Genomic DNA, 11,561 nt, shown 5'->3' on the forward strand with positions numbered 1-11,561 from the left:
ACCCTGACAGACAAAGCTGGGAATACCTGAAGGCAGAGCTGGAAGCAGAGGCTGGATACCAAGAAACGCCTCCAACACCATCCAAATCCCCAAGAAAACCACAGCACTGCACTGGTATGGACCCTACAAGTTAAGCGACCTCATTTGCGCCGCAAAACTGACAGGAATCGTCGTTGTAGATCGAAAAACGGGCGAAAAAGCGCCGGAGCTCTTTACGCGGCGGCCATCTTGTTTCGCTCGCTCGCGCGTCTCTTGTCTGTATATCTTAACTGGTGAAAAAGGTCTTTCAGGAAATATCAAATTGCATTTTATTTGGAATAAACCAACTTGCTTCATGATACTCTCTGTTGGACAGATTTATATCAGAAAATATTTGACACAAGGGCTTCGGTCCGATGTGCACTCACATCTAAGGTAGTAGGGTGTGATATTACCCTTAGTGGCACAATTACTCATACAGATACTATATACTTAGTTTATTTGTACCATACGCCCACTAAATTGTATATTGTATGTGGTGCAACCTTTTTTTCTCCACTACTACCCTCTCCTGTTGTACAATATGTGAGGTACTAAGCAGTGCATTGTGGGGGCGGAAGTTATAGTTAGCTCAGGTAATTGTAACTACTGAATTTCACTGGTTTTGTACGAGTGAAATCTGAGCCTAACTATAACGTCCCTGTAACCTTTGTTTTTTTGTGTGAATTTCTAGGGATTTCTTAATTTTATTTCCAGACTATAACGTCCTTTTAACCTAACAGAAAAGCTGTGTATGGTATCTGATAGAGACTATTAGTTGTTGATTCATTACCTTAGAATTTCCCCCAGGCATTAGTCTGGATCCAAAGATTTTTCATTAGTAGTACCCTGGCACGTTGGTAGGTGGCTTCGGTCGGCTCTGGTCCGTCATGGGTGCCAGGATGACATTGCGGAACCTATGTAGACGCCACCAGGCGCGCTGATGTCCGTACTTTATTTTTCCGCACCAGCCTAAGTGCAGATCCGGAGAGAGCTACCCCTCAACTTCTTTGTCGAGTCTTAGAACTCCCGGTGCGTCAAGGAAGTCCCAGCGTAGGACCGGCTTCAAGTCCTACGGCTCCTGCCACCAGATGTCTGTAACTGATCTGCATCTCATGTGCCCTTGGTGTCTGGAGCGTGACCATGACCCAAAGTCGTGCTCCAAGTGCCGGGCCATGAACCCGAAGGCTTTGGAGGCTCTGCGCCACTCCTGTTCTCATTCGAGGGGAAGGTCTTGAGGACAGTCGCAGAGCTCACACTCTTCATCGCACTCCAAGTCGGCGGGGAGGTCGGGTAAGGTAGGCAATCACATGAAGAAGTCGAACAAAGCACAGGCGTGCTTCTTCTCCCGTCTGTTGACTGACATGGCGTGGGACTCCGAGCGTCGTCCCTCAAAAGCTCTGTCACCGGTGCCGCCTTCTGATACAACTCCGCGCCTCCCCACTTTTCTAGTAGCCGGAGCACCTCCTGCCAAAATCAAAAAGTTTTAGGAGGCCTTGTACCTCATTTTTGGGCAGCCCGACTCCACTGGTGCGCCTTCAGGCCCCATGGAGTCGGTTGGGGACCTAGGCCTTCGACGCCAGCGGCTTCAGCCCCAACTCCGGAGGATCATTTATCTGATCCGGATCAACGTTGCTTGATCTCACTCGACCTTCCTGGATGTCGATCCTGACATGCTTCCGGTCAGCGCCGACACCATCCTCATCACCGAAGTGGACATGGTGCCGGACCGACGTCAGTTCTGACGCCGGAAGGGACTTTTGTCTCTGTGTTCATCCCAGACATTCAATTTGGTGAAGAGGAATGGGAGGGACAGGTGGGCCCTTTAATTGGCCTGCTTGAAGAACCAGAGTGGCCGATGGACCTGGGTGAGGCCAGTGGTCTGACACTGGCTTGTTTTGTCCCCCTACCGTGGTTATGGAGGAGGGAGCTTCCTACGGTGTGGTGGTGAGGATGGCAGCCAAGGTCCTCAGCCTCGAGCTCGCTTCATTGGCAGTCAGGACTAACCTCCTGAAATAGGTGCTTCACCCTTCGGCTTCCTCTTCTGATCCCCTTTTGCCATTCAATGAAGCCCTCACTGATGTCTTTCTGGGCACCTGGTCCAAGCCCACAATCGCCCACCGCAACCACCACGCTCTGGGCGCTACAGCGCTCCTGACACAAGGTGCATTCTCTTCTGCTCCCTCTGATAAGAATCCAAGAAGCTGGATCATCTTGGGAAGAGTATGTTTTCTTCCTCCAGCTTGGCATTGCGGTCAGTGAATACCGCTTGCATCTTGGGCCGGTACTATCATACTATCTGGGATAAGGTTGCGCAGGTGCTGCCTCAGTGCCCAGGCGAGGCCTAGGCCGTTCTCTCTCAGGCAGTTGCGGACGGACGCAGCCAAATTCACCATCCATTGTGAACTGGACACCACCGACTCACTGGGCAGAATGATTGCCACTTCGGTAGCTCTTAGACGCTACTTCTGGTTGAGGATTCTCGGGCTACGGCCAGATCCTTGAGCGTCGTGGCTACCATCCTCCCCCTCAGTCTGCGTTTTGTGGCTATGTAAGAGGCGCCCAACCACATCCTGTCCAGCCTAGCCACTGAGTCATGCAAGCTGTCCAGCCTCTACGTGGCCGCGGACATGTGACCCAGCGTCCTGGTGGGTCAGGGAGCCTGCGGGCGGACCAGTCCACCATTTCCCCCCTGCCAGTGCTTCAAATCCCTCCTAGTCCGAAATTTCAGGCCCATCATTGGCCAGTCGGAGGCAGGATTCTCCATCACCTCCTTCGCTGGCAGTCCATCACTTCTGACAGGTGGGTTCTGCAGATAGTTCGAAGGGTCTACTCCCTCCCCTTCGAGACTTCTCCTCCCTCCATTCTTCCCTCATACGACCGTGTGTCAGGGTATCATTTGGCGCTTCTCCGTTCAGAAGTTCTGGTTCTCTTGGCCATAGAGAGGGTCCCTGTGTCAAAAGTAGGACGAGGTTGTTACTCCCACTACTTTCTGGTACCCAAAAAGGACAATGGCCCGCATAGTATCCTAGATCTCTGGGCCCTCAGCTACTTCCTCCAGAAGAAGTTCAAAATGCTCATCTTGGCCCAGGTCCTTTCTGCCCTCGACCCAGGAGACTGGATGGTAGAGTTGGACTTGCAGGATGCTTATTTCCATATCCCCGTCCTGCCTGCCCACAGACGTTATCTATGATTCACGGTGGGCCACGAGCACTTTCAGTTTACCGTGCTCCCCTTTGGCCTTACCAGTGCCCCTCAGGTGTTAAAAAGGTGATGGTGGTGGTGGTGGTGGTGGCAGCTTATCTGAGCAGAGCAGGGTACCAGTCTTCCCCTATCTTGACAACTCGCTGTTGAAGGCTGGCTCGCCCCAGGCTGTCGTCTCCCACCTCCAGACTACGGCAGACCTCCTGCACTCGCTGGGGTTCACTATCAACGTGCCGAAGTCACACCTGATTCCCTCTTGGATGCTCCCTGTCATAGAGGCGGTTCTGGACACAGTGCAGTTTTGGGCCTATCCTCCCAAGCAGTGAGGGATATTCAGTCTATGATACTGATGTTTCAGTCTATATCCCGGATTTCGGTGAGAATGACTCTGAGGCTGCTAGGCCTCATGGCCTCCTGCATCCTACTGGTGGATCATTCCAGATTGCATATGTGGGTTCTGCAGTGGGACCTGAAGTTCCAGTGGGCGCAGCATAAGGGGAATCTTTCCGACTAAGTCCAGATCTTGGAGGGAACTGCGCAACAGCTGCAGTATTGGCTAACGAGCAAGATTGGGTCAGAGACAGATCCCTCTCCCTTCCCCAATCAGATCTAATGGTGGTGATAGATGCGTCACTCCTGAGATGTGGTGGCCACCTGGGAGAGGCGGAGATCAGAGGCGTCTCCCTATGGACCTTTTGGAGCTACCTGCGATCAGACTGGCACTTAAAGCATTCCTTCCCTCTCTCAAAGAGAAAGTGGTTCAGGTGTTCATGGACAACACCACTGCCATGTGGTACTCCAACAAACAGGGCGGGGTGGTGTCGTGGAGCCTTTGCCAGGAGGCTCTCCGCCTCTGGACATGGTGGAAACATCAGGGCATAACCCTGGTGGTTCAACATCTGGTGTGTTCTCTGAATGCCAGAGCGGACGAACTCAGCCGTCAGTGCCTGGCCGATCACGAATGGCGTATCCATCCGGATGTGGCGCTAAGGTCTCTTTCAGCGGTGGGGAGAACCTTGGTTAGATCTGCTTGCCGCCGAAGAGAACGCGCAATGTCAGCAGTATTGTATGTTGGAGTTTCCAAGGCGGCGCTCACTTGGCGACGCTTTTCAATGCGAGTGGAGCTTCAGCCTACTCTACGCCTATACCCCTTCTGCCCAGAATGCTCAAGTAGATAAAGTACGACCAGGCTCAAGTAATTCTTATGGCCCAGGATTGGGTATGAAGAGTCTGGTATTCTGATCTGAGCATGACCATCGATCCTCCAATCAGACTGCCTCTTAGGAGGATCTTCTGTTGCAGCAGCAGGGGACTGTTCTTCACCCGAACCTGTCCAGTCTCCAACTCCTTGCATGGAGATTGAGCAGCGGCAGTAAACAGCTTTCAACCTTCCACCCGAAGTCTGTGATGTTATTTTGGCAGCCAGGCGTCCCTCCCCTAAATCGGTATACTCCTTTAAATGGAACCTATTTGTGGCTTGGTGCGCAGCAAAGGCTGTTGATCCCCTTTCTGCCACCTCTGTCAGAGGTTCTCTTGTACATACTTTCTTTGGCCCAGCAGGGATCTGCTTTGGACAACCTTAAAGGTTATCTTGCAGCTATCTCTGCCTTTCTACGATTGCCACATCAGCCTTCTTTATTCAAATTTCCCATTGTTAGTAGGTTCTTTAAGGGCCTTACTCACTTGTTTCCTCCATCTCCTCTCATAATGCCCCAATTAAATTTAAATTTTGTTTCTACCTTTCTTACGTGTGCTCCCTTCGAGCCTCTTCATAATTATCCTCTCAGGATGCTGACTGTCAAAACTGCTTTCCTTATTGCCATCACCTCTGCTCATGGAGTTAGCGATCTTCTGTCTCTATCTTCCAGTCCTTCTTATCTGTCTGTCCATCTTGATAAAGTGGTGCTTCGAACGAAAGCTTTGTTCCTTCCTAAAGTGGTCACGCCCTTTCATGTGGAACAATCCATCACTCTGCCCACCTTTTACCCACCTCCGCATCCCTCCAAGTAGGAGAAGAGAATCCACCGCCTGGACCCAAAACGTGTGTTGTCGTTTTATCTTAATTGTGCCAAAGGCTTCCGGGTGGATGAGCAACTCTATATGGGCACCAAAAAAGGTCGACCTGTACTAAAACGGACCATCTCTCAGTGGGTTGTCCTCTGCATTGTCCTCTTCATTAAAAGATGCTATGCTATGCATTGGCGAAGAAGGATCCTCCTGTGGGGTTGCGTGCTCACTGCACTAGAGCTACAGCGGCAACCACTGCTGTCAGGCAGCGACCTGGGCATCCCTGCACATGTTTACCAGACACTACTGCCTGGACAGCCAAGTCTGAAGCGACGGGTAATTTTCCCATTCAGTCCTCCAGGACTTGTTAGTGTGAACTTGGTTCGCAGGCCCTCCTCCGGGGATGGTATTGCTGGGGTATCTATTATGAGTAAGGCTCCCTGTTTTCCGTTTTTAATTGGGTTTCTTTTTGAGTGATTTTAAATACTCTCTACCATGACTGCCAGGCCAATAGCTGTGTGGATTGATAGGTAAGTGTTTAAAAAATAAAAAAAAGGGAGTTTTAGTAAAGAGATATGCACAAGGTTGATACTCAAACTTGCATATTTTCATATAAGTGCATTGATTTATCTTCTGTGGGTGTGTATATCACTGAAACTTGGCAGGCATTCAAGCATAAGTGCATATTTATCAGTTAAATATATGTGGAAATATACCAGTTTCGGCTCATTTGTTTCGCAAAACCCAAAATAAATATTGATAAATACAGATAAAATTAACAAAAAATAAATATGGACAAATACAGATGGAAATGTCAAAAATAACATAAAACTGGGAGCCCTAATTATAAGGTAAGGAATCTACAACTAATAGTCTCTATTAGATGAACAAGTTGCTTACCTTCGGTAACAATGTATCTGGTAGAGATATAATAGTAGTTTATTCCTTACCGCTCAACCTATTGTCCCCGCTCTGCAAACTGATTTTTAGAGACTCCCCTAAAGGACCCTAGTTTTGACACACCAGTGGCCAGTGTCTTTCATGACTCTGCGATTCTGGCATTGAAAGACGTGTTAAGAACTGACGTCAGTGCTCATGAGTGGTGTCCATATAGGTCCTGCAATGTCGTCCTGGCGCCTACGACGACGGACGCAGGGCCGACCGACACACCTATCGACGAGCAGGGGTACAACTTTTATATGTCTCTACCAGATACATTGTTACCGAAGGTAAGTTTCATGTTCTTTTATTCTTTTAACAGCTGCGTTAAGAACGGTCCTTAACCTGACCTGACCTGACTAACCCCTCCTGCTGGCTCTGGCAGCAGGCATTGTGACTTCAGAAATCCACTGTAATAATTTATTACAGTTCATTTCTGACACAGTTTCTTCCTAATCGGAGACTAGGTGTGTCACAAGTATATATGACACATTATGCTGTGCACTACTTTATTATGTTTAGCTTTGTACTAGAAGGCTTTATTCATGTTTGTGTGTTTTTGCAGAATATAGTAGGCTGCCACAATGCATGCTAGGAGTTCTTTACATTACCCAGGATCTTCAAAAATACTAAGTGAAGTAGAGTGTGAATAATTGATGGACAGTGCGTATTTGAGAATTCAACTCGGGACTGTCTTCAAACAGGGTAAAAAGTACAGCTTGAGATCAAAATGTGTGACCCAAAATATGGTTTATTTCAATGAAACATATTGACAACGTTAATAAACTTGATCTTTTTATTTCAGTCAAACGGCGAGTGGGAAACAGTGGTTTATGGAAAGACAGAAGATCAACTGATCATGACTGAACAAGCAAGAAAATACCTGAGCACCTACACAGGCAGCAGCACTTCAAGGACCCTCGTCCTCTAACCCTCCTCTATATTTTTACAGACGTACTCTGCACTAAACTTTGGGCAAAAGTTTTTTCTGCAGGAGTTTTCATATACACAGATAGCCTGCCATAAGTAATTTCATAATTCTCAAATCTTCTGGATTGACTTAAAGTTTTATTCATGCCTTACAGTCCTGAATACTTCAGGTCAAAACAGCCTCGGCACAAAGCATGTAAGAACATCATTTGTACTTCATTCTCTGCATGACACCATCAATGAAGGACAAAGGCAAAATGACCTTGCTGTAATCCATTAGTAACAAATTAATACATTCTTCGACCGACAAATGAAAGTCGCAGGTAACAATTTTAAATAGAAGCAATAGGTGATGTCTTTTAATAACCAAGTTTCAAGACCTATTACAAAAGCAAATATGGAAATCATCTTCTAGGGGTTAATGTTAACAAACTTCGCGCTGTCTTTTGACCGCTGCCAAACTTAAATTGGTCTGATTGACATAGAAACCGAGGTACATTGAAAAATAAATCTTTAAGATCTATTTTTCTGATACTTTTTTCTCTAGCCAGTTAAGAACATATACTCATTTTGAAAACTATGTAACATATTTATAAGAACCTTTTATAATTGCCCAGTTGTGTTTTTGCTTATGTGCTCATATGCCTTTGTGGCAATATATCCTATAGAGAAACACAGTTGAAAGGAAAGGAAGAGTTGAAAGTTGCACTACTTTTTTGTTTATTGAATTCTGCGAAAGAAAATACAGTGACTACAGTGTTAATATATATTTATTGAAGAATGGTACAAGTGGTGTAGTGATTAAAAGCTTACATTGCATTTTTTATTTTAGTGATGTGTCCTAATTAAAGCTATGAAAGACTGCCAACAAGTTTGAATGTATTGTACAGTTTATAAGAGTATAGCAACTTTGTACATTTGATGTGTGTTTTTAATTTATTTTTTTTAGCTTTAATGTAGATATTTATACAAAAGTACATATATTTCTATGGATGCGCTTGTGTCTTTCTATTGTGGTGTCCAGAAGCCATGGTTGTTACCTGTTTGAAATGTTAGTGACCAATATTCCTTAACTTTTTCCTCCCATTGCTTGTCTACCAAACAAATCTTTGCATAATAGTCGCAAAATGGTGAAGATAATCTTTATTGTCTGTAATCTCAGACATAGGAAATGTATATTTTGCAGGGACATAAATTGCACTGTACTCCCCAATCATGTATGTATACTGTGCGTAATAAGCACCACATTGCTAAATTATATTAAAAAAAACTAATTTATTACAAGTATGTCTTTAACTTATACTTTTTAAATGCACATGCACTGTATATGAGTTACAGCCAATGCCTAGAAATGTTTTTATTGAACCTGAAAACTGTTCACCACATTTTTGCGCTAAAAAAGTCATCTGAACTTATAGTTTGGTATTATATAGTATATATTTGTAGGTCAAGGTGTATTATTATGCCTGCTAAAACCTTTTGTCTTCTTAAGCCATTGATTGCCCTTCAACAGGTTCCAACAGTGGCTTCTGTTGCCTATTTTTAGAAATTGCACTTGATTTATTTTTGAAGGAATGTCTTGGTTTTGCTTTTAAAGGAAGTGTTTTCTGTAGTAGCTGCAGAGTATAATGGAGTTTGTCATCTTTGTACTGAGTGGTAGCTAGAATTCTATACTGTAGGCTCTTATTTATACACCTGGTACTCTTCCTCTCCACCCCGAGAAGTGCTGCTTAGAAGGCAGCAGGATCGGCTTGCTGCTATGACGAGATGGAAGGCATGAGTATCTTATGCACTGTGTGAGAATAGCTAAAAATCGAATGATGGCAAGTTCTTACATTAACGAAATGGGATCAACCTTTACTATATTGAACCAGTTGGTATGGCTCAAAAGAACAAACACTTTGTACAGAAGCTCACTTGTGCATGCACAAGATTTTCCATATCTAAACCAAATGATTGGTCACTCTTTTTTGAAAAACTCACTCTTTTTTTGTAACATACTATCAATTGGAATTGTATACTTTTTGCCTATTTTGTTATACATGTCTTAAACAGTACATACTACAAGCTGAAAATGAATTTGAAACATGCTTGTATAGAAAAGCGTTGTGATTGCATTAGGTTGTGTATCATGCTTGTAACCGTAGTTTCCCTTTAAGACCAGAACTGTTAAAAAGAAACTTTGTTGCCAAACTATGACTTTGTATGGGTTGATCCCCCTTGTTAAATGCTTATCTTTTAGTTGCTTTTGTGCAACAGTTATAAACTTTATAACGCCAGTTTAAAGATCTTTGTAAAGTTTTTATTTGTGTATATGTTTGTGTGGGTGTGTGCATTTACGCAAGTATGTGTCTATGCACCTTCAAATTGTATTTAACTTTTAAGATGTAATACGATACATATTGTTCATGTAGCAGCCAAATGCGCATCAAACTGGGCATCAGATTCCTAGAACACTATTTTGTTAAGTGTATATGATATACATGTACAATGAGTATGTTAAGTTTTATTATTCTCTAGTGGAAGAGAACCTAATTTAACAGCATCACCATCTTAGCTGCAGATGTTAAATACCAAACACAAGCTTGCTTTAAATGTTTGCAATGTTGATGCCTTGTGTGAAACCACGCTAAGCCCAGCTTTGTTTACAATTTTGAACATTAGTTTGTGGTATTGTACTCTAAATCAAACTAATTTATACTGCATTTCTCAAAAATAATATGGCATGCTCTCATCTCAAAATGCATCAAGGGAATAAAATATTCCTTCAATGTCTTGGCTTATTTATTTATTGAAAGTAGTTCAGTACACTAAAGAATGCAAGGGTGTAACACAGCACAAACATGTTTTTACCGTACATTTATCATCAAGGGTACTCCATGACTGCTCCCCTGTTTATACAAGAATTCAAACTATGGTTTTATTGTTGTAGAACAGAGGTCTCCAAACTTTTCAGTATGAGGGCCACATCTTATATTTTACAAATATTCATGAGCCGAAAAATGGCACATTTACATCTTTTTACTTTTTTCATTTTTCCACTTTTCTGTCCTTGTCTTTTCTATTATCTATTTTTGTATCTTACCTTCTTTTCCATTCTACATTCATTCCTTCTTTCCATCTGATAATTCTTTTCATTTGTGCTTCTTTCTAGCTCTAGCTTTCTTTCCTTCATTATGTTCCTGTTTAATTTTCTTCCCTATTTTCCATCTTTACTCCTTCCCATATTTCTTGTCATTCTCTTTTGTCCCTTGCTTTCTTCTTACCATCCTCCTGTCCTTCCTTCTCCCCATCCCTCTTTTTATTATCCTTCCATTCATTAATCTTCCTTTCTCTTATTTCCTTCCATCACCCTTTCATCTGTTTTTAATTCTCTTTGCATTATTTATTTCTATTTTTCTGCTTTCCTTATTTTATCTGTTCTGTTTTTACCACTTCCTTCTTTTCTTCTTGCTACCCTTCTTTCCAAACTTAATTTTTAATTTCCTTTGTTCTCCTTTCTTTTTATCCTTTCTTTTCTTCCTTCAGTTATTTTGTTGTACCTATGTTCTATCCTGTTTTCTTTTAACTTTCCTTTGTTCATTACTTATTTGCATTTCTCTTTCCTTCCTTCATGCTGGCTCTCTGCATTTGCCTACTTTAAAAACTTCTCTCTGTAACCAAACAGCTTTGGGCTTAGTTTCTAGAGTGATTTTGGGCCCAGTAAAGATTTTCATGGCAGCAGGACCCAATACAAGATAGGGCAGAGCACTATAATGTCAACAGTAGTTTAAAAGGAATTACCAACCTACCGTTCAGCTTCTGAAAATACATTGCTCCTCACGCCCACAGATTCAACAAACAAGGTGCTCGTATCTCTCAAGCCCGGTTCTGAAGATTGACTGGCGTTCCACTCCTCCTTTGTCCTTCTGTTTTCCTCCTCGCTTTCTGCAATAGAAAAAAACAGACTTACTTTTACAGTGTAAGAGTCTATTTTCTTTTCCTGTTGCAGTGCATCTTTTTAATCGGTCTGTCCTATTGCCATTTCTGCTATCTTTCCAACAATAATAGAGAAAAAATAGAAAGCTGTCTAGAATAATAAATGTTTTGTTCGTCCTTAATCTATATTAAATATAGATTTAAGGACAAATAAAAAATGTATTATTCTAGGCAGTTTTCTATTTTTCCATCCTTGTCCTATTTTAACACCTTGTGGCTAAAACTGGTTAAGCATCCAGCTATTTCTGCTGCTCTTTGGTTAGGAATAACGCTTAAAGTAATCAATCAGTATGAAGCCAAGGAGGCCGGCAGCGTATTACAGTCTACGGGCCCGATAAAACAGTACAGGTGGTCAAAATGTTTCTTACAAGTGTCTCAATGGTACTGCCCACTCTACTGTGACCCCTCCCATTGATGTTGGTGCTAGCCGTCAGTTACTGGTGGGGACGGTAAGTCTGCCTCCCATCTTTCCCTGGCTGCGCATA

At 43.5% G+C, this 11,561-nt stretch overlaps 1 protein-coding gene across 4 annotated transcripts in view; it reads left to right on the plus strand.

Annotated features, from left to right (window-relative positions):
* Positions 1 to 9,867, plus strand: part of MYBL1 (MYB proto-oncogene like 1) — a 687,544-nt gene extending 677,677 nt beyond the window's left edge. For 3 of the 4 annotated variants that reach the window (XM_085605511.1, XM_085605512.1, XM_085605515.1), the window contains one exon: positions 6,974 to 9,867. In XM_085605511.1, the coding sequence (XP_085461637.1) occupies positions 6,974 to 7,099 (126 nt within the window). In that variant the 3' untranslated portion in view covers positions 7,100 to 9,867. The remainder of the gene's footprint in view (positions 1 to 6,973) is intronic. The other variant, XM_085605513.1, reaches the window with a different exon arrangement.
* The last annotated feature ends 1,694 nt before the right edge of the window (positions 9,868 to 11,561 follow it).

The sequence above is a fragment of the Triturus cristatus genome, chromosome 5_1 (genome assembly GCF_964204655.1).
Source record: "Triturus cristatus chromosome 5_1, aTriCri1.1, whole genome shotgun sequence".
In the NCBI taxonomy this organism is placed as follows: Eukaryota; Metazoa; Chordata; class Amphibia; order Caudata; family Salamandridae; genus Triturus; species Triturus cristatus.